Source organism: Stenella coeruleoalba (genome assembly GCF_951394435.1).
Source record: "Stenella coeruleoalba genome assembly, chromosome: 1".
Lineage (NCBI taxonomy): Eukaryota > Metazoa > Chordata > Mammalia > Artiodactyla > Delphinidae > Stenella > Stenella coeruleoalba.
The window spans coordinates 61,669,279-61,693,429 of record NC_137169.1 but is presented as its reverse complement, the minus strand read 5'-3'; the positions used below and the strand labels follow the sequence as shown (position 1 = coordinate 61,693,429).

Here is a 24,151-nt window from a genome sequence, read left to right as displayed (position 1 = left end):
TTCTTATCACCTCTATCACTCAGGAAATTCCAAGGGTTTGGGGAGCTCTGTTCCAGGAACTGGGGATGAAGACCAGATATCTTTCTATTATACCACACTCAGAGACCAAAAGTGGTCAATGAAATTCAAGCCCAAGGAAGGTGGGAAAAAAACCCTACAACAATGTACATAATAAACGAATTGCTAAAAACAGTGAAAGACAGAAAAATCTTAATAGCATTCAGGGAAATGGGCAGTAAAATAAAGAAACAAAGATAAGAAAGACAGTATATTTTTTTGTAAGAACTATGCAGGAAAGAGTGTGATTCTATTTATATAAAATACTAGGAAGTATAAGCTAGTGTACAGGAGAAGCAGTGTTGCTGGGAAGTGGGCATACATGGGGGAGCAGGAGGGAGGTATTACAAAGGTATATGAGGCAACTTTCGAAGGTGATGGATATACTCATTATCTTGATTGTGGTGATGGTTTAATGGATGTATTCATATCTTAAAGCTCATAAAATTATATCTCAGTGAGTGCAGTTTATTGTATGAATAAAGCTGTTAAAAATAAAAACAAAATATGCATTACATGGCCATTTTTTCTTCTAATTCATACAACATGAGGCAAAATATAAATTTCCAGTATTTTATAGATAGTTTAACAAATCAAGGAATGTTAAAAAGACTTGCCCATGGCTAGCTAAAAAATCCCCACATCTATCTACTTTAATGACCATTTATTCCATTATTTGTTTCTGTCATGCAGACAATATGAGCAGATTCTAAAAGATCTTTCTGATTGTAGGAAACAAAAATTATGGACATAATGTGTTGTCATGTGAAACATTATACTCTGTGAAAGATTAACTAATGACAGGGATAATACTGTATTTCTTAAATCCCTTAATGCAGCTCAATTTTATTCAATAAATAAGTGAATTAACTTTAAAAAGTTGTATAAATAAATGAATAGAGGAAACAAATTAATGGTTTATTATATTTGACAATAGGAAAAATTATTGTATTTCTGAGGATAGGAAAGAGAAGAGTGGCCTATGCACAAGAGAAGGATATGGGAAGAAAACAAATACATCAAATGTGTAAATGCTGATCATGCTTGCTGAGGGAGAATTTATATTTGCAGATAATTGAGACCATCATCATCTCACTCTTTCTACAGTTATTGCCTCCTAATTACTCTTCCATCTTCTACTCATGCCTCCTCAATTCATTCTCTAGACAGACGCTAGAGTGATTGTTTTAAAACATAAGACAGGTAATATCACTTCTTTGGTGAAAAATTCCTCCAATGGCATCTCATTATACTTAGACTAAAATGAAAAACTCCCTATCTGGCAAAAAACCATATGTGAACTGACTTCTATTCTCTGCTCTCATCTCATGCTTCTGTTCCTTTTACTGGCCTTCTTTCTATCCCTCAAACCTGCCATTCTTGTTCCTGCCTGGGAGCCATTGCACTAATTGTTCCCTTTGCCTCAGTCATTCTCCCTCACATCTTTACATGGATGACTCCTCCATGACAGCCCTTAAATGGCCTTTTGCGACCATCAAATGCTGCTCATTCAGTGACGAAGCAATCACTCTCCATCATATTACTTTACTTCACTGATTCTCAACTGAGGAAAAAATATATCTCCTCAAGGGACATTAGGAAATGGGTGGGGAATTTGTTAAGATAGGTATGTAACTGTACTGGAATCTAGTAAGTAGAGGTCAAGGATGTTCTAAACATCCCACAGTGTAAAGGACAGCAGCCTCCCACACAAAGAATTACATAGGCAAAAATATCAGTATTGTCAAATTTCAGAAAACTTGCTCTATTTTAGTTCCCTGCCCATCATGTATAATTACCTGATATTTTCTTCTGCATTTACTTTTTTCTTTCATTTTTCCTACCGTGGCAGACTAAAAATCAAATGGGAACAGGAACGTTAGCTCTGTTGTTTCCTCTTGTATTCCCAGCTCTTAAAGTAATGACTGGCACAGAATGTTTTGTTGATAAGTATTAACTAAATAACTGAATGCCACCCACATTTTCCTTTAAAAACATTATATAGGACTAGTTGAGTATTTCCGCAAGTGACCTCCATCATCAGCTGAAGACATGTTTTCCCCAGAGCACTATTTTAGACTAAAGGAGAGGGGAGTCAACTTTTTATAAGTTTTAAAAAATAAAAATGGCGTGAATACTAGAAATCTTCAGGGAAGGAAAGTTGCCAAGCACACATGATTTTTGAGTAAAATGTTTTTCATAGCTTGTGAAATAAATCTGCTTTCTCAGATCTCTGGCAAGGTCAATGATTTGTGCTTAAATGTGCAAACTTGTTGCATCTCTGATTTTTCCCTCTGTCATGCTATAAATAAATTAAAATTTTATCTAATCTGACTTGTTTCCACCTGTTATATATGAAAGGATACTACAATGCTAGCTGATGGTTTTCCTGGAAGAATGACTACTGACCTTATTATTTCAAGTAAAAGTAATAGCTTTACCAGTTGATATTCTGCAGGGAAAAAAATCTAGAGGAAACAAGGATTGTGAATAATGGTGCTCATATTAGGCAGATTATGACAAAAGTGGAAATTTGGAAGTTAACAAAGCATCTGTCAACAGGCACCCATGAAAAAAACTGGTTCTACTTTATTTTGTCTATTATTTTCTTCTCTCCTGAATAGTTACTTTGGTATAACATATTTATCAAAGACAAAAATCATGGCTGTTGAAATGAGGTCAAGTAATTTGCTTAGGCTCACAGAGTGGTGGAGCCAAGACTTGACTTTAGGTCTGTTAAAGAAACAGGCACCAATAGGTTTATATATGTTACTTCTTAGTTAATGCGTTTACATTTTACACAAGTGTTTCTAGGGAAAAAATGCCTTCAATTAAAAGAATAATTAATAATGTCAGAAATTTGGGGCACAAGGAAAACCAGCAGTGGCTATGTTTGATAGTTGGAAAAGCTTTTGATGCCCGTTATATCATATCACCCATGCATATGTATGAATTATTTGTACACTGCTCTCTGATTAGCTTAGCTAGATACAGGCACTTAAGGTTTCAAAGGAGTTTCTTTTTCTTCCTGTTGCATAGAGGTGTCATTCATAGTATCAATAGATTGTATCACTTTTATTGAACCAGTATATTTCTTCACCTATTTTATTTATTTATTTATTTATTTTTTGTGGTACGCGGGCCTCTCACTGTTGTGGCCTCTCCCATTGCTGAGCACAGGCTCCGGACGCTCAGGCTCAGCAGCCATGGCTCACGGGTCCAGCCGCTTTGCGGCATGTGGGATCTTCCCAGACCGGGGCACGAACCTATGTCCCCTGCATCTGCAGGCGGACTCTCAACCACTGCGCCACCAGGGAAGCCCCCTATTTTATATCACAATATATTTCTCCGTACACTGTCACAGTATTGTACAATGGAAACAGTTGAATTATTTGTTTAAAAACTTTTTTATTGAATATCTATCATTTCTGCATTCTATTTTCTTATTCAATATAGTTGTCATTTTCTTCTTATTTCCTTTTCTAATCATATAGTAATATCAAATAATCAAAATTAAAATGATTATATTCCACTATATACCTACATTGCAACTGCCTTTTCAGTTGAGCTTTCTTTTTTCTTAGTGAATGGACACTGTGTGAGATTTAGCCATCATGTCGAGCACATGCTCCTTTATGGGTTTATGAAATTATATTTTATAGAACTAGAATATTTTTTAATTCTAAGTACTCTCAGTTATCTTCCTTTATCACTTTGGTCTTGACTTTTCAGAAATAGTGGGGGCTTATCTAATCTGTCCAGAAACATTTGAAAGATATGGGAATGCAATGGTGATGGAAGGTTTCTCCATCACTGCTAGAATGAGGTCACCAGAAGATGATGGTAACAATTGTTTTGCCTTCATTTTTAGATGTTAATTTCAGATCCACCAAGAAGAGGGTATAATATATTGGATATATGGTAGGGGGGAAATTGCATTGGTGGTCAAACTCTGGAAAGGCCAGGCAGTTCATTACTTCATACATTTATTCTTGTTTCATTCTATTTCTCTTTCAATCAGTTACCTTTCATTCTTTAATGTAACAAATGTAATGAACATTTTATATGTATTCATAAGCCAGAACTTTTGAGTTCCCAAAGTTTCTAAGTTACTGGCTGTAGAGAGAGTAGGGAGTTAAGAGTAGAACTTTTTCATTAAGCCTCATATATCATCATGTTGGTTCATGTTCAAAAAGGGCTAACCCAAAGGCTTTTGCAGAAACCAAAGGCTTAATGTGTTAGGGGCAAAAACATGAAGGATTTTTTAAAAAATTATTTCCCCAGAGAGTGGCACAATTTTGTTTCCTCAAACTCTTTTCTCTAAGACCTTATAACTTAAACTCTTAGTTTATCCCTTTTCATAGCACTAGCTTCAACTCTGAGGGACAGTACTTTTTACAGAAAACCTTGTGGATTTTTTTCTTTCAATTTGGCTGAAGTTCTGTAAGAGGGATCAAGGGATTGGCACACATAGGCAGACTCTTAAGCATACAGAAAGGGATATCTCGTTTACTGGGAAGAAAATTGAGTATAAGAATAGAGACAGAGGAAAATATAAAGGAGACAGAAATGTAATAATGAAAAGATCACTGCTTTGATTTCGTTTACATGTTGCAAGTGTTTTGTAAACAGAAAAACTGAATGCATTACAAAAAAATGACTGGCTTTTATATACATCTTGTGATACCTTACATGCTGTTTGGGGATAAATACTAGAAAAAATATTTGGAATTTGATAAAAAATTGAAATAGAATAAAAGGCAATATGTCAAATTTCTAGCATTTTAAATATGAGTAATGTATTCTAAGAGACAAGATACAACGTTTACTACTTCATATATGGCATCTTTACTAGTTTACTAAAGCTGCCATAACAAAATACCAGACTGGGTGGCCTAACAGAAATTTATATGCTCACAGTTCTGGAAGGTAAAAATTCAAGATCAAGGTGTCGGCGAGGTTGGTTCCTTCGGAGGGCCATGAGGAAGGTCTGTTTCAAGCCTCTCTCCTTGGCTTACAGATAGTCATCTTTTCTATATGACTTCTAGTTATCCCTCTGCACATGTCTGTGTCCAAATGTCCTCTCCTCTTTTTATAAAGACACTAGTCATATTGGCTTAAGGTCCACCCTAATGACCTCATTTTAACTTAATTGAAGACTTTCTTTTAAAACCCAGTCTAAAAATATGGTCACATTCTGAAGCACTGGGCAGAGGAAGGGGTTAGTCCTTCAATATACGAATTTTGGGGGTTACACAGTTCTGCCCATAGCATTCAGCAATGTTAGTCAAAAAGCATCTATTGTATTAGATTTCTTTCTGGAACCAAAACACTTTAGATATTAAGTGCAGCTTAAAAACTTACTGGTAGATTAAGTCTTTGACCTTGATGAAAACTATGAAAAAATATACAGACACAGAGGAGAGATATGGCACAAAATTAGGATTAGCTCTGCAGATCTACATAGGCACTGGGCTGTTTTACATGACTGAGAAGATAAGACTGGGGTTTACTCAGCAAAAGTAATACTAGGAACAAAGCAATTCCTATCTTGCAGATGCAGAAATAAGGAACAAATATGCTAAGAGACACATAAAGCCACTGAGTTAGTTATAGGCATAGTGGAAGTGTAAACAATATTTTCCGATACCCAGTTGAACCTTCTATAACTATGACTATTGTTACTTGGAGAAGATAGTTTTATTAGGCTACAGCATATGTAGACTAGTGCATTCAGGTAAGCTATAATACTTTCAAATGGAACATAATAGAGACTTCACATGGTGCAGACCAATAACATATGGCTCCATTCAGAAAGACGGTAAATAATGCATTGCTAGTAATAGATTCAACCTGGTCAGAACAGAACCTAGCTGCAAACCACCACATAAACAGTAACAGCCTGTTCCTTTGCAGGTACTTTCTTTCCATAATTTATCCATCTTGAAGAAGGTATGTGTGTTAGAGGCAGGGAGGGCATGGGAGGAGGGGGGGCAATTCTTCCCCAGAATGATGCACAATATGTTATTTCACTTCTCTTTTTGCAATTTAAAATTTGAAAGGAAAAACAATGACTAAACTTGCCATTTCAATCGAATCTCTTACTTTCCGGGGAAAATGAGTCTCAGGCCACCACATGTAGAGAGGCCAGAAAAATAGTCACAAAATCCAAATGTGAGGTGGCAGTTAGAAAAGCTATGGCTCTGCTAAGGCTCTATTGAGTGAATTTGATCCCTACATGACAGGAATAGGCATAGGTGTTGTTTCTTCCACTTTAAACTACTTTTTTTGGCTCTGTAGGCTTTGGGTAAAATCAAAATTAAGTAATGAGATCACACAACACAATTGCTACCTCTTAAATACAAACACTATAGGCACTAAACAACACATCATAATTTCAATTTCATTTTTATTAATACTTTTACCAATAAAAATTTTCATTTTAATTTTATTGGAATTTTGCACAGGACTTTATACATATTCTCACATCTAATGCTTATAATGGTTCTATGAGGTAGGTATTGTTTTCTTTCTTCATATGAGGAAAGTGACCCCAAGAGAGGTTAAAAATATTACCCCAGATCACACGAAACCCAGTGCATCTACTCTGAAGTCCACATTCTCAATTACTTTTTTACCTATTATTGTTACAAAATCTCTCTTTTTTTCCTGACAAAGGCATCCATATGAACATATTTATTTCTTTTTTCCTATTATTATTATCTAAGTGTAGTTGATTTACAGTGTTGTGTTAGTTTCTGGTGTACAGCAAAATGATTCAGTTATACGTATATTTTATATATTCTTTTCCATTGTGGTTTGTTACAGGATATTGAATATGGTTCCTTGTGCTGTACATTGGGACCTTGTTGTTTATCTATTTTATATATAGTAATGTGTATCTGCTAATCCCAAACTCCTATTTTGTCCCTTCCACACCCCCTTTCCACTTTGGTAACCATAAGTTTGTTTTCTATGTCTGTGAGTCTGTTTCTCTTTCATAAATAAGTTAATTTGTGTCATATTTTAGATTCCACATAGAAGTGATATCATATGATATTTGTCTTTGCCTGACCTACTTCACTTAGTATGATCATCTCTAGCTCCATCTATCTTGCTGCACATGGCATTATTTCATTCTATTTTATGGCTGAGTAGTATTCCATTATGCATATGTACCACACCTTCTTTATCCATTCATCAACGGACATTTAGATTGTTTCCATGTCTTGGCTATTGTAAGTAGTGCTGCTATGAACATTGGGGTGCATATGTCTTTTCAAATTAGAGTTTTCTCTGGATATATGCCCAGGAGTGGAATTGCTGGATCATATGGCAACTCTATTTTTAGTTTTTTGAGGAACCTCCATACTGTTTTCCACAGTGGCTGCACCAACTTACATTCCCACCAACAGAGTAGGAGGATTCCCTTTTCTCCACATCCTATCCAGCATTTGTTACTTGTAGACATTTTAATGATGGTCATTCTGGACCTGTGCGAGGTAGTACCTCATTGTAGTTTTGATTAGCATTTCTCTAATAATTAACAATGTTGAGCATCTTTTCATGTGCCTATTGGCCATCAGTGTTTCTTCTTTGGAGAAATGTCTATTTATGTCTTCTGCCCATTTTTCGATCAGGTTGTTTGTTTTTTGTTGTTGTTGAGTTGTATGAGTTGGTTGTATAGTTTGGAAATCAAGCCCTTGTTGCTTGCTTCATTTGCAAATATTTTCTCCCATTCTGTAAGTTGTCTTTTTATTTTGTTTATGGTTTCCTTTGCTGTACAATAGCTTATAAGTTTGATTAGGTCCCTTTTGTTTATTTTTGCTTTAATTTCTATTGCCTTGGGAGACTGACCGAAGAAAACATTGGTACAATTTAAGTCAGAGAATGTTTTGCTTGTGTTCTCTTCTAGGAGTTTTATGGTGTCATGTCTTATATTTAAGTCTTTAAGCCATTTGGAGTTAATTTATATTTGTATATGGTGTGTGGGGGGGGTGTTCTAACTTGATTGATTTACATGTGGATGTCCAGCTTTCCTAACACCATTTGCTGAAGAGACTGTCTTTTCTTCATTGTATATTCATGCCTCCTTTGTCAAAGATTAATTGACCATAGATATGTGGGTTTATTTCTGGCTCTCTATTCTGTTCCATTGATTCATATGTCTGTTTTTGTCCCAATACCACATAGTTTTGATTACTGTAGCTTTGTAGTATTGATGTGAACACATTTAGAGTTAACTGTTAGTATGTGTCTATTTCCTCAAGATGCTAAATGACTTTTAGAACCCTCAACATGATTAGTTGAATGTTATTTGATGATCTCAAGGTGGTGTCATAATTATTGTAACATTCCTATTAGGCACCATGCTGCTTTGCTTTCTGTATGCTCAGCAAATATTTCTGCTTGTAAACAAAGTAGATCCAGGGGACTTCCTTGGTGGTGCAGTGGATAAGACTCTGCACTCCCAATGCAGGGGGCCTGCATTCGATCCCTGGTCAGGGAACTAGACCCCACATGCATGCCACAATTAAGAGTTTGTGTGCCACATCTAAGGATCCCACATGCTGCAACTAAGGAGCCTGTGAACCACAACTAAGGAACCCACGTGCCACACTAAGGAGCTGGTTGGCCCCAACTAAGAAGCCCTGGAGGTGCAACTAAGGAGTGTTGCAACTAAGGAGCCCACGTGCTGCAACTAAGGAGGCCACCTGCCGCAACTAAGACTCCATGCAACCAAATAAATAAATAATAAATAAATAAATATTTAAAAAAACAAAGTAGATTCAAAAGCTCTATGGTAATAGCCAATAGAAAATTACCTAATCTACTTATTTTAACACAGTTCTGCTCCATTATATGTAATATAACCATTTTGCAAATATCTTTTGCTTTATATTCTTTCTTATGATGTCCACATATTACTTAATGATACTCAAAACATACTAGATATAGAGAATCAAAAATATATTTTCCTGTATCTTGGCCTAGGAAAAAGAATGAAGGGGGTAACAAACAGTTTATAAGATCATGTATCATAATATCAAAGCAAATTAGGATGTCAGAAGTAGAGCTTTTCCTGGTACTAAGATGCACAATGAATTTCTCCCATGGGTCTGCAGTAAGTGGACACATTGATTATAGCAGTAGGGCCTCAGTAACTTTTCCAATAAAAATGTAATGGGAAATTTCATATGGCCGTTCTTATAATGTCCTGCAATGAAGACTGGTATGATAACACTAAAGCAAAGTTTGGTAAAGGAAATTTTAATAGGAACCATAATAAAGTAATGAAAGGGGACAGTCTTCTAATATACTGGCTTATTCTGAAAAGAAAAAAACTTAAATAGCTGAAGAAACGAATGAATTTCCTTCATGTAATCCCTTATGAATGCTATTTCTCTATGTGAACTTGTGATAATAGAAATCAAAGCTCTATTCTCTGGACGGACCCTGGAGTACAGAGTGTATTATTCACAGAGGGCCTTGGGTCACAAAGCTAATATAATAGGATGCTAAAATGGAACCTTCAGCTGAGATCCTAAGGCAACAGATAGCAGAGTGAGTTGTAATTCCCATTACCTCTGCCAAACTTCTAAAATATGATTCACCATCAGCCAACTAGAATACTCCTAAAACTATCTCCTTCCCTGTAGGACTGAAAGGATTGGGAAAGAAGGATTTTCATGTTAGTTCTTAGGAGAAAGCTGTGTTATATGCTCCACTTCCTCATCAACATTTGGTATTGCCTTTTTAATTTTGGTCATTTTATTGAGTATGTAGTGGTATGCTACATATCAATATGCTTTGTCTTTAAATTTACATAAAGTAAATAACCACTCTTTGTAGCATAAAATTCTATGGGTTTTAACAAACACATCCACATGTATTCACCACCACAATCAAGATACAAAACAGTTTAAGTATTTGAAGAAATTCCTTCATGATGCCCTTCTGTAGTCAACCAGCCTTCCCTTCCCCAACCCTCGCAAAAACTGATCTATTCTTCACATCTATAGTTTCACTATTTCTAGAATGTTATATAAATTAACTCATACATGTAGTCTTTTGGGTCTAGTTTCTTTCATTTAGTAAAATGTATTTGAGATTCATGTTATATAATATGAATAATTTTATTGGCAAATGGTATTGCATTGTATGGATATACCACAATTTGTTTATTCATTCACTATTTAAAGGACATTTGGGTTGTTTCATTTTTAGTCATTGCCAATAAAGCCAATATAAATGTTGTATACAGGTTTTCATGCAAATGCAGATTTCTATTTCTCAAGGAGTAAAATTGTTTGGAAACATGGTAAATGCATGTTTAATTTTATGCGAAACTGACAAACTGTTTTTCAAAGGGACAGTGCCATTTCACATTCCACCAGCAATATAGGAGAACTCCAGGTGTTCTGCTTTCTACCAGCACTAATCAGTGGTTTTTTCGTGTGCGTGTTTTGTGTGTGAGTTTTCTGTTTGTTTGTTTGCCATTTTAATACATGTACAGTGGAATCTCATTTTGGTTTTGCTTTTCCTAACTTTCTTAATGACTAATTATGTCTGTCACCTTTTGACATATCTGTTTACTACTTGAGTATTTTCTTTCAAAAAGCATCTATTTAAATCTTTTGTTCATTTATTTATTAGATTGTATGTTTTTATTGAGTTTTGAGAGTTCCTTATATATGCTTGATACAAGACCTTTGTACAATATGATTTAGAAAGTTTTCTCCCATTATATGGCTTGCCTTTCTATTTTATTAATAGTGTCTTTTGTAAGGCAAAGTTTTGTTTAATTTTGATGAAATCCAGTTTATCCATATCTTCTTGTATGTCTTATGCTTTTAGTGTCATATCTAAGAACGCTTAGCCCAAAACCAAGATTTTTTTCCCCTTGTTTTCTTCTAGAATATTTATAGGTTTATGATTCACATTTAGGTCAATGATGATTATTGAGTTAATTTATGTATAAGATGTGAGATATGGGTCAGAGTAGACAACCTTGACCCTCATCTTGGGGGAAAGGATTTACTCTTAAATCATTAAGTAAGAGGTTAGGTGTGTAGGGTTTTTGCAGAAGTTTTTGTCAAGTTGAGAAAGTTCCCTTCAATTCTCAGTTTTCTGAAACATATTATCTTGAATGAATATTGAATGTTTTCAATGATTTACCTGTATCTAGAGTTACTTGTAGATTATTGTTGTTGTTCTTAATATAGTGAATTATATTGTTTGATTTTTCAGTTGTATCACCAGTCTTTCAATTCTGGGATAAACCACACTTGGCCATGGTGTATTATCATTTTTATATATTACTGGATTTGTTTACTAAAATTTTGTTAAAAGATTTTTGTGTCTATGTTCATGATTTTTTTTTCTTTTGTTGTTGTTAGTTTTGATATTGAGGTAATGTTAGCCTCATAAAATGCTTTGGGGAATTTTCCTTCTCCATTTTCAGAAAGACTTTGTATAAGTCTGGCATTATTTCTTCCTTAAAATCTTAATAAACATGATCCTGGAGTTTTCCATGTGGGAAATTTTAAGTTATAAATTTAATTTCTTATAATTGAAAATATATTGAATATTCAGATTTTCTATTTCTTCTAGGTCGGTTTTGAGATTTGTGTGTTTCAATGAATTTGCCCATTTAATCTAAATTCTTGAGTTAAATGTTAGAGAGTTTTTCTTAGTATTTGTTTAGTAGCTATTCAATTTTTCTTATGACTATAGTTATTATATCCTCTCTTTCACCCCTGATATTGGTAATTTGTGTTATCTTTCTACTTTTTATCAGCCTGGCTAAGCTTTATCCATTTCAGTGATCTTTTAAAAGACTAGCTTTGGTTTCATTGATTTTCTCTATTGATTGTCCATTTTTAATTTTACTGATTTCTGCTTTTTATTACTTTCATAATTCTGTTTTCTTTAGGTTTCATTTGTTCTTCATTTCCTAGCTTCTTAAGGTTGAAGCTCACAGGATTGATTTTAGACCTTTATTTTTTTTTTGGTGGTATTCTACTGTCTTCTGGCTTATATAGTTTCAGACAAGAAGTCTGGAAAATAATTGTTTCTGTTTCTTGGCATGTAATGTTTGTTTTGTCTTTGGGTGCTATTTAAATTTTCTCTTTCTTTCTGGTTTTCAGCAACTTGATTATAATGTGCTTTTGAGTGATTTTTATTTGTGTTTATCCTGATTGGAGATTATCAACTTATTATATTTGACATTTTATTGTATGCATCAAATTTGGAAAAAAATCCTCCTTTATTTCTTCAAATATTTTTTCTATCTCCTTTAGGGAACTCCAATATCCATATATGAGAGAAATTTATATTTTCCATATATCACTGAGGCTCTGTTTGTTTAATTATTTGTTTGGTTATTTGTATTCTTTTCTCCTTCTGCTTCAGTTTAGATAAATACTAAAATGCTTGAATAAATACTTTCAAGTTTAATAAAGTTTGTCTTCAGTATCTAGTCTGCCAATTAATTTCAGCCAATTAATATTTCGTTTGGATATTTTGTGTTCTTATGTCAAGAATTTTGGTAATTTTTTTTCTATTTTCCATTCCTCTCATAATTATATTCACTATTTTTTCCTTAAATACTTAAATATAGTTATAATAGCTGGCTATTTTAAAATATTTGCCTGATGGTTCTATCATCTCTTTCATTTGTAGATCTATTTCTGTTGACTCATTTTTATCTTAGTCACTGTTCACAGCTTTCTGCTTCTTTGAATATATAGTGATTTTTTCCATGGGAAACTGGAAATTTTGTTTGTTACATTGTTGAATGTCTAGATTTCATTTTGTTCCCTTAAAAAATGTTGGGCTTTTTTCTTACAGGAAGCTATATTACTTATAGATAATTTTGGTCCATGGAATCCTACTTTTAAGCTTTAAAGGAGCAGATCTAGAAGAATCTCTATTCCAGCTTTTCTTTAACCTTTCTACTAAGACATAAGCCTCTTAAGTCTGCACTGAATTCTCTGATAATTACAGAGGCCTTTTCATTCTTGATAGTCAGAGATCAAATGACTCCTCACATTGTTTGAGCTCTAGGAATTGTTCAGCTTACAAACTCCCGAGTTGTTCTTTCTTCAGCTTTTTGAGATTTCTTGCTATGTATGTACAGCCTAGTCCTCGGTAAAGACAAGGAAACACATGTAAGATTTCTGTGTGAGATAGTACCTCACACCTGCCAGAAAGGCTATTATCAAAAAGACAAGAAACAAGCGTTGGTGAAGATGAGGAGAAAAGGGAACCCTCGTGCACTGTGGTGGGAATGTAAATTGGTACAGCCACTATGAAAAACAGCATAGAAATTCCTCAAAAAATTAAAACTAGAACTACCATATCATCCAGCATTTCCACTTCTGGATATTAATATGAGGAAAACAAAAAATTTAATTCAAAAAGATACTTGCATTCTAATGTCCATTGCAGCATTATTTACCAATAATAAAGGTTTGGAAGCAACCTAAGTGTCCATTAATAGAGGAATGTTTGACAGATGAATGGATAAAGAAGATGTGGTATATATACAATGAAATATTACTATCTATAAAAAAAGAGTGAAATCTTTCCATTTGTGACAACATGGATAAATCTAGAGGGTATTATGCTAAGTGAAATAAGTCAGGCAGAGAAAGACAAGTATATTATTTTACTTATTTGTGGAATCTAAAAATAAAAACTGAACAAACAAAACTAGTCAGAAATGGCTTATAGATACAGAAAAAAACTGGTGGTCAACAGAGGAGAGGAGAGTGGGAGATTGAATAAAATAGGTGAAGTGGATTAAGAGGTACAAACTTCTAGTTATAAAATAAATAAGTCATGGGGATGTAACATACAGTTTAAGGAATATAGTCAATAATATTGAAATAATTTTGTACGGTGACGGATGGATACTAGACTTATCCTGGTGACCAATGTATAATGTATATAAATACTGAATCACTATGTTATATACATGAAATTAATATAATATTATATGTCAAATATACGTCAATAAACAATAAAAAAGAAAAATTATTGATAGCAAGCATGTGTATGCCATATAACATTAGTGCAGGCTTTCTTGTTTTGCTTTGTTAAGAAAGGAAAGAAGTGAATTAAGGTTGAATTGTCCTTGGGAATTCAGGCAGAGAGAAAGTGACTCCAACATGAGATCAACCTTCAAATCCATCTACAGATCTACAAGAGAGATGTATTTACTGATCTCCTACAGTGATATGAGAACTTAACTGGTCATTGCTATTAACACCTCTCAGCGACTTCTTTATTTTCACTTCTAGTTCCATTGAATATCATGTTAAGACAGAAGCATCAATCCTTGAATAGAGTAACCTCTCACCACAGAAACAATATTTATCTAAACTAACCTTCCTGGCATGCCTAATCCTGTGCATTGTAATAACAACATATATATATATTTCCTATGATGTGTCACACAGTGTTCTAAGCACTTTGCTTACATTAACCCACTTAATCCTCACAACAACCATAAGTATGAGGCAGGTTCTGTTATTATCCTCACACATCACAGATGAGTAAACTATTGGTCAAATACCTTGTATCAGGTCACAGAGCTTGTAAATGGCAGAGCTGCCATTTGAAGCCATATAGGCTAGTTCTAGAACCCACATCCCTAACCACTCAATATGGGAAAATGCATAGAGGAGATACTTGCATGATACTAAATATGCTGGTGTATAACAAGCTGACAGGAAATAATTACAGTCATAAATGTAAGTGAATCATTCAAAGGGTATTTTAAAATTCATTTGCAGAGTACTATTTAGTAATAAATGGCTATGAGAACCTAATAAAATATATTCTTTCAGGGCAGCCATGAAAAATGAGATGACTGTTTCTGAGCAAGGGTTTTGGGAAATGATTGAAATGACTCTGCAAAGCAGTGTGTAGTCATTGGCACATCATCCGAGTATGTGCATTCAGAGATCAGTAACTGAGACACAGAGGCTCCTAGAAGGGCTTTGAGAATTACTTAGGAGGTAAAATTGACAAGGCACAGTGACTGATGGTTTATGGACTAAAGCAAAATGTGCTGTCAAAGTTAAGCTAAGGTTTGTGTCTTGAGCAACTAGGTGATAATCAGAGCACTCACTGAGATTGGAACTTGGCAGGAGTTTCAGGTATAGCAGGAAAAGTAAGTTTGGTTTTGGTGTTTTAATTCTGAGATGCCTGTGAGACATCCAAGTGGAGATGTCCAGCTAAATAAATGTCTCCAAGATTCGGGATATAGATACAGGATAAATAGATCAATCAGATGCTTATCAATATATAGATAATAGTGAGATGAAAATGAATGAACAAATCCCTTGAATCATTAAAAGTGTACTGAATGAGGAAAAGAGAGGTCATAGGACAGAAGCAATATTTGGGAGATGTGAAGATGTGAAGGGTTTTGAAAAAGTGAAAAGAAATAGCCAGAGAGGTGAGAGGAAAATTAGTGAAGGATAATGTACTAGAAGTTAAGGGAAGGAAGATTTATTTTGTCAAAAGTTTTTCTCAAACATATTAGCACTTTGTAGAAATATAATGTTGTTACTAACAATTTTCACATGATTTACCAAACCATAAAGCCAAATCTAGATATTATTCAATGGCCAATACAGAACTCTTTCCTGCCAGATTCTTATCAGAAATCAGTATAAGAGAGATATTATAAAGCATAGCTGTATCTTGTTTTATAGCCTTTCTTTTGAAGATGTTGATAATAGTGGCATCATTGAAAGCCTGTGGAATTTCTCCAGTTCTCCTTTTTTTTTTGTGGTACGCGGGCCTCTTACTGTTGTGGCCTCTCCCATTGCGGCTCCGGACGCACAGGCTCAGCGGCCATGACTCACGGGCCCAGCCGCTCTGCGGCATGTGGGATCTTCCCGGACCAGGGCACGAACCGGTGTCCCCTGCATTGGCAGGCGGACTCTCAACCACCGCGCCACCAGGGAAGCCCCTCCATTTTTTTTTGAGACGAGTCTATCCATCTGGAAGAGACTAAGCACAAAAGAAAACTATTGTTTAGATTACAGGAAGTACTTATCGCTTTTTCTTCAAAATTGTATTTGAAGTTTTTGTTAGTCTTTATAATCATAAAAAGGATCTGTGATAGCTGTACCAGAGTCTGTTCTCACCACTGCCATCACTTATCACTACAAGACATCAGCAAGGATGACAATTCTTTAAAGTTCTTTCCCTTCTTCTCGACTCTGAAGGAGAAGTGGCAACTTCTACAAATATGTGTTTAGATTCTTTGTGCACTATCCTAACGGCGCTTTATTAATTCCTTAATCAATGTATTTTTTATTTATTCAATAATATTTACCAAGTATATACTGTTTCAAGTACCATGGTAGAGCTAGGGATGCAGATAAACAAAACAGAAATTGTTGTTGTGCACATGGAGAATGGTAAAACCTGTGACCAGTAGAAGGCTGCCAAGTCACAATGGCTTATGTTTCACCAACATTTATAATTGGTACCCTACGAGATATTATACAATTTTTATACATCTTCTAGATTTATAAGGAGTAGGCTAGGATAGTACATAACCCTCATAAACACTGTAAAGTCTTGGCAGTGGTGATGATGCCAAGTCACTAGCTCCCTATATCCCTTTAGCCTTGGTCTTTCCCCTCTGGTTTCTGGGGATAAGTTGAGTTAGATTGCATGAACTGAAATGTTACTCTTTGCATTTCAATGTACTATGCGCAAATCGTCTTCCCTTACTAGGGGAGTGATGGAAATAGAGAGAGACCCTGACAAGTGTCCAAGGACAGGATTGGTTTCCTTGGGTCTAAAACTAAGGTAAAGAATTACTACTCAGGAAAACTGAGTATAACAAAAGCCAAAGAGGCAACCAAGCAAATCACAGACAACCAGGACACTCCAGGGTATAAATTCTAGGCAAAGCAACTCCAAGTTTCAAATCTGAAATTCAAGTGTGGTAAGATTAGACTGAGAAAAGAGCAAGATGCGTTCAGGATGAAAACAGAACTACAGTTGTGTGAAAACAAGAGAATACTTAGAGCACACCTTTGGGAAGAGCTGATGCATGGTGAATGGAATTAAGGGAATGGCTTAAAGTATCAGGAATCCAGTGGGGAAAATTAAGATGTTGACCATGCATTTATGCTTCTTTATATTAGTGTCTTATTATCAATAGCTAGTGTTGGCAATATCACCCATTCATTCACTGGCTCTATAGGTATTGATTTGTGCAATGCATAGACATCTATTGATAATTCTGGTATGTAAATAAGGACATTGTACTCTGGTGGGGTTGGAGAAGGATCCCTGAATCTGGGTGCATAGATTGTGCAGTGAACTCTAGGAACAAACATTCAATAGATGTAACTGGTACTCTCGAGTTGAATGAGGTAGTGGTTTTGATATTGGTGATGTTTTGTCACACAGCTTCTTGTAGTTGTTGTCAGTCTTACAAAGTCTGCCATTTAACCATTTAAGAGAGAAAACATGCTTGCTTCTTTTTATATTTCTGAAAGCTATTATTTCAAATCTAATGTGTTTCTTTCTTTAAACAATGACATACTCTAATACACACCATATTTAATGATTTATTTATCAAAAACATGTGTTTGGGGGGTAACATTTCTTAAAATTATGTCATTTCACAAAAATGGGAATTTACATGTAATATTTTAATATTGAAAATAAGTTAGACCCTTATAAATTTTGGTTTTACAAATTTTCACAATATTATACCTTTTCACTTGTGATTGGCTTCATTTTATACTGCCCAATGAGATTATTTAATTCTGATATAGTAGATTAATTTTCCCCATACTTTAATTTCTGTTTAATATCCCCCTTTATAATTCAAGTTATATTTTAAAAATTCTTAGATATGAATAAAGATTTTGTCCTCCCTATATTTCAGTAGTTTTTTATGGACACATTTAGGCCTAGATTATATTCATTGTAAGAATTAAAAATAAGAGAAATAGAAGGGAACATTAAAATTTAATATTATGTTAGTGTTTGGAGTCAGATAAAGATACCAAGTTGAGCAAAGAAAATGATTATAAAATCAGATTTTAGGAACATGAATTTGAAGACAACTGCTGCTTTTGTGAGCTTACCTCTGTATACCTACAATAGCATATCAGCCAACTATCATCTCAGAAATATAACTCTCCTCTGTCTACAAATTGTGATCAGCCAGAGAAATGACTTAATCATCTATATTCTAAACACTGCAGATTTCAGTTAGCAAAGTCATAGTTACCTGGAGGGCAACAATGCAGCAACTGATATACTCAGACAAGGGATCCCAAAGGATAAAAAAATTTTAACATAGATATTATATATGAAATCCCTCCCCCTAAAATTCACATAGGCCCATTCTTCCTCTGCAGTATCTCTACTAATCAGGAACCTCCTGCCCGATGATTCTCTACTTTCAAATAAATAAAAATTCCATTATTTCAGAAAGGAGTCTTCTTTTCAAATCCTATTCACTTGGGAATATTCTTTTATCCATGATTATGTCTCTGTATTTTTAATCTGTCACTTTTAGTCAAATAGAATGTTTTCTCTGGAATATTAAAAAATAAAGGTAATTTAGTTTGTTTTTACAGCCACTTAACTCTTAGTTTGAGAATCATAAAGTTTTTTCCTGAGGTTTATTAGGTGGGTTATGTATAGTGTATATAGTATACCTCCCTTAGAAATCTTAAAAGTATGGAAACTGAAATATAGCAATGGTTTAATATATCTCCATACTTTTATCAATCCATCTAGCTTGAAACTTTGAGAATGAGTGTGAGATTTCCCCAAAAGAAAAGTAGCATTTAGTTAGGTTAAGTGTCAAGTTGCTAGCTTACACTGTATAAAAGTCAATATGTAGCAAGTCATATTAGTGAATTTCATCTACACTGCTAGGAGGTTGTTGAACTCAATTACAGAAATGTGCAGAGCTTGATTTGATGTGTGAGGAGGTTAGGAGACCACAATCAATTAAAAAGAACACATGTATATCCTGTTGTGGGGAAACAGTTGTTACAGTATCCCTTGTTCAGTTTCTGCTTTTTTCTCTGACTTTACCTCTGAATATAAGAGAACAAAAGGTTTAATAATTCCCCAGTTACATTTGGAATTATTTTGTCAGCAATATCTAATAGGAAGACACACCATCTTTGTTTTACTTGAATGAAGCCTCAAGAAGCTACAATTAAACACGCTGTACTTTTTTCTTCACGTAGCGAAACCATTTGAAAATGGACAATATTTGGACATTTATGGAATTACACGGGACCAGGCTGGAGAATATGAATGCAGTGCAGAAAATGATGTGTCATTTCCAGATGTGAAAAAAGTGAAAATTGTCGTAAACTGTAAGTCCCATAACCTTTTATCAACATAATTTCAAAGAAAAGATAAAACACCTGAAAAATACTGTCTGAAACATATGTTGCAATTTTTTAAGAGGTGGTCTATTGATAAACACTGCCTATTGGCAGTGAAAATGTTTACATGTTAGAATATTGATCAAATTGTTCATGTAACATCAATTGCCCCAAGTAATTCCACAATAATTCAGTTTAATGTTTAGATGGCAGTGTTTCCATTATCATCCTAGTCCCTGGCATTCTAAACTGTGGTATCCTTATCTCTAAAGCATCCTATACTCATGGTGTTATCTTCATTCTCATGGGTTTCACCTGGAGTGTATTCTGACTAAATTTAAGTGTGGAATTCCCAATCAAATTTGATGGACATGAAGTGTGCTATTCTACTTAAAGAGAAAAGCTGTTATTGTGATACTCCTATTATGTGGGTATTTAATTCTATTTAGTTTGGACAACATTGAGAAAATGAAGAAGTAATTTTCCCATGAACGTCATTAGTAGGAAATTAGAATATTAGGAGATACCTATGTTATACCTTTTCTCTAAATATATTTCAAAACAGTGATGAAAGTCATTTTTTCATTTATCTTATTTCATACCTTATGATCTCAACAGCAATGACTGCGATAGTCTTTACTTTTCAAAAACAATCCCTTTTAGTCTTTCTCTCAAAAATTTTCACATGGTTTAACTTATTCAAATAGAATATTTTGGGGGTAATAGTATTTTACCAAAAGTGGTTTCAAACTATAGCTTCCAATGTGTTTTCTTCCCATTTATACATCTTTCTATATATGGCCATTGCTAATAATGAGTACATTGTATTGTACCATAGATCAGAAGGAAAATTTTCCAAATATATCCCCAAATGCTAAAACTAAGCAGTTTTTTCATATTAATATGAATCTCAGTTTCATGGTTCAAAAAATGACTATCAAAACACTCTAGGCGGGCTTCCATAGTGGCGCAGTGGGTGAGAGTCCACCTGCCGATGCAGGGGACACGGGTTCGTGCCCCAGTCCGGGCAGCTCCCACATGCCGCGGAGTGGCTGGGCCCGTGAGCCATGGCTGCTGAGCCTGCACGTCCAGAGCCTGTGCTCTGCAACAGGAGAGGCCACAACAGTCAGAGGCCCGCGTACTGCCAAAAACAACAACAACAACAACAAAAAAAACACTCTAGGCAGTTGAGTGTCTGCCAGGGCAAATCATTGCAACCAACTAACATTTGTCAGTGACTAAGATATACATTTGGAGTTGACTCTGAGCAAATGTGCATAATGCCAGAAGGAGGCAGTTTCTGTAGCAGAGTTTCTCATATAATATTCTGAGACAAACTTCCACAGAGCACCCAAGAAGCTTACTAGAAATGGAAATTTTCTGTGCCCCACCAGCCCTACTGAATCAAAATCCTTGAGGTATACGGCTTGGAATTATGCATTTATGATAAGTCCTCATTGAATCTCAGGACTCCTTTTGCAGAGGGTTACTGTTCATCCCTCTGGAACTCTCTGAAATTAGAGTTAATAAGCAAATAAAAATCCCTGATTATTTTATAACTAACCATGCTTATCTGAATATGAGTCTACAGATTTTATTGTTGGAGGGTTGGGAAAAGAGGTGAGAAATAGGAGTACAAGGGAAGTAATATTTTTAGCAGTGAGCACTAAGAAAAGAAAAGGTAGAGTCAATCTGTCAAACAAGCAAGGCACCCAGCCTGGCAATGCAGCCTACTTTCAAGCCCCCAGAAACAACATATCTCTAAACTTATGTCTCCAATGGGGATACAATTGAACACAAGCTGCCATATGGATTTTCATGGGCCTATTCTCCATGTATAATCCTCACTATTTTTTGCATTCACACTTTCTTTTCTATCTTTTTATCTCTCTGACTTTAGTTCATTGTCACTTATTATGTAATTCGATTCTCTTTTTTTTCCTGGACAAGTGGGTACTTTAGACTGATAAAGGTCAAGTAAGGATGCAGATATTTGGAGAGAAATTGAATTGAAAGAAAGACACACCAACCAATGAGTCATCATCTAAAGGATTTGTGTGGAGAAAAGAATCCATATATAAAGCAGAAGGACAGAAATTAAGGAAACAGATGTTGAGAACTATGAAGGATCTGCCACAATTTCATGGTTGCTGGCAGAAGACAGAGACAAGGGGCAGTTTATTACTCATAGTGATAGCAGTAGCCAGAGTATTGTCTTACATCCGTTCCCCAAGCCCTAATTACTACAGGGTGATATGATGAGGGCTAGCTGATGCCTATACACACAGTGGGTTTGTGTCATAGCTGAGGCTCCCTGAGCTTAGAAACTCGATTTTTTTTTTTGTATAATGGCAGCAAGCAAACCTGCCCTTTGCCACAGAGGGAGAAATTATCTTTATTATACTGGACTGTAAACAAACCTGCCCTTTGCTCCATGGAGAGAACTACCTCTTCTATCTTCCAAGACTGTTCTCTATACAAACTTCCTTGAAAAGATTGTCAGGAACAAAAGCTGTCAGTGCCTCTGCTCACAAGATGTGCAGAAACACAAGAGACCCGTGGAGAATTGTCTTCCAACACAAAATGGAAGCAGGAAAGTTTGAAGTAGAGCCTAGAAACATTCCATCAGTTGAAAAGGGTGCTTCAGTGGCTTTTGCAGGGTTTTAGACACCTAAAAATCGGTAGAAAAGAAAACGTTGTTAATCAACTTTAACTTAAGAAGGAAAACCGGAAGGAAAAAGGGGAAAGTAAAAAAAAAAAAGGTTAAGGATGTGTTTATTATAGTCATAATACAGACTATGTTTATTAAGAACTAATTTCAGTTAAAGTACAATCATAAGTGGAAATGTTGGTGCCAACACAGTATTAAAAATATTAAGAGAATGGACTCAACAGGATTTTTTAAATGGTTTTAAACATTCAATGTTGTTTCTGCTTCTTCTCAAATTATACCTTTGATAGCTCACATTTTCTTAAATGTGCCATGAAGAATTGTATTGAATACTGATTGATCAATTAAATTTACATCTCTTGAATCAATATTTTATGTAAGTTTGTTCAGACTTCTGGTCAAGATCTAAAATTTGCCTTAGTTTGGAATAATTTTATCACACGTATACCAGTGATAGTTAAGTAGCATAGGTGTGTGAGTGTAAGTGTGTATGTTCCTGGTTATGAGGAAATTTGGAAAGTATTAATTCTGTGATTTTACCCCTTTAGAAGCACTATCCATGGATTTTACTGAACTGATTTCCCAAAGGAAATTAGCCAAAACCTACTGAACAAACTTTAGTTTGTCAAAACCCAAACTTGAGCACAGTGCTCTATAACAAACACAAACTTCACGTCCCAGGATAACCTGAAGGTTCCCTGAAGATAGAGTTATGTCAGGTTCAAGACAGCCCTTCTTTTCATGGTTATTAATCAATATTGATGGTGCATGTAAAATTGCAGTAGCTTTGTGAGTTATAATTTGAAGAGAAACTTTGTCCCTGTTCCCAAATGGGCTTCAAGATGAAATGTAATAAATTTTCATAAGCTCTGGTTGACTCAGTTATTCCATAAGTCAATTTGAGGAAGAGATTTAGGTTCCCTGTAAGTTAGAAATGTTTCATGTTTTAGTATTCATCTAATACCTTTGCCACATTCACTATATGTATATATCTCATACATATAATAAATATCATATTTTGCCACACACTTTGTACTTATAGCACTTTCATGTGGATTTCTATTTAATTTAATTAAACAGCACTTTAGTGAAATGATTGGCATATTTGACTTATTTTGTATAGATTGGACTAGGTTGATTGAATAAATAAGTTCATTTTGAGTTATTTACAGAAAGCCTTACTATAGATAGTAAGATTTTATACAAAAGCTTGTTTCTGAGTAGGGAGATTTTGTAGGTGATTATTCTCCTTGTTTTTCTCTGTATTTTCTCTTATTCATTTGTATATGAATATAATATATTCATGAATTTATGATATAATATAGTTATAACAAACATATGAATATGTACATTTCTTTATATGTTTGCATATATATGTATAGACACACACCTGCACACAATTGGACAAGAAATATATTACATACTTACATACATATTACACATTTTTACATATGTATGTATATATATACTTACATATATATTACATATGTAAGTATGTATATATATTTCTTATCAAATTGAAAAACAAACTAAAAAATGAAAAGGAATCATGACAGTTATCATAAACAGACCTTGAGAATTAATACACATACACACACATAACACGAGAGAAAAAAATTTGAACCAGTTGGTTAGCTAAGCCAGAGGGAGCTAGTGGATTGGAGTTGGATAGATTCTCTGTCTTATTTGCATTTGTATTCCATCCCTGGAAGCAGCCTAGAGGATATTAGTCCCATAATTTGTATTGTTAATTAAAAAGTGGAAGAATGAATGTCCAGAAAGTCCATGGGTTCAATTAAACTGGGAAAAACAGGAAAAGAGAGACCAGGGTCTAAATAATCAGTAAAGTTGATTCATGGAAGCCAAATCTAGAATCTGGAAAATGTAGATGGTATCATAGACTAATCAAATAACAAAGATCTCTATAGGGAAGCAGAATCCCAGATTTAGAAATCAGGAAAGCCTGCAAGACCTCACGCTTCAAAATGAATATTGCTGGTAAAAGGGGCAGGATTCTCTGATC

At 34.7% G+C, this 24,151-nt stretch overlaps 1 protein-coding gene across 1 annotated transcript in view; it reads left to right on the top strand.

Moving 5' to 3' along the window:
- NEGR1 (neuronal growth regulator 1) overlaps window positions 1-24,151 on the top strand; it is a 909,237-nt gene that overhangs the window by 599,059 nt on the left and 286,027 nt on the right. Inside the window, exon 4 of the mRNA XM_079923776.1 lies at window positions 19,314-19,445. Coding sequence (XP_079779902.1) covers window positions 19,314-19,445 — 132 coding nt within the window. The remainder of the gene's footprint in view (window positions 1-19,313; window positions 19,446-24,151) is intronic.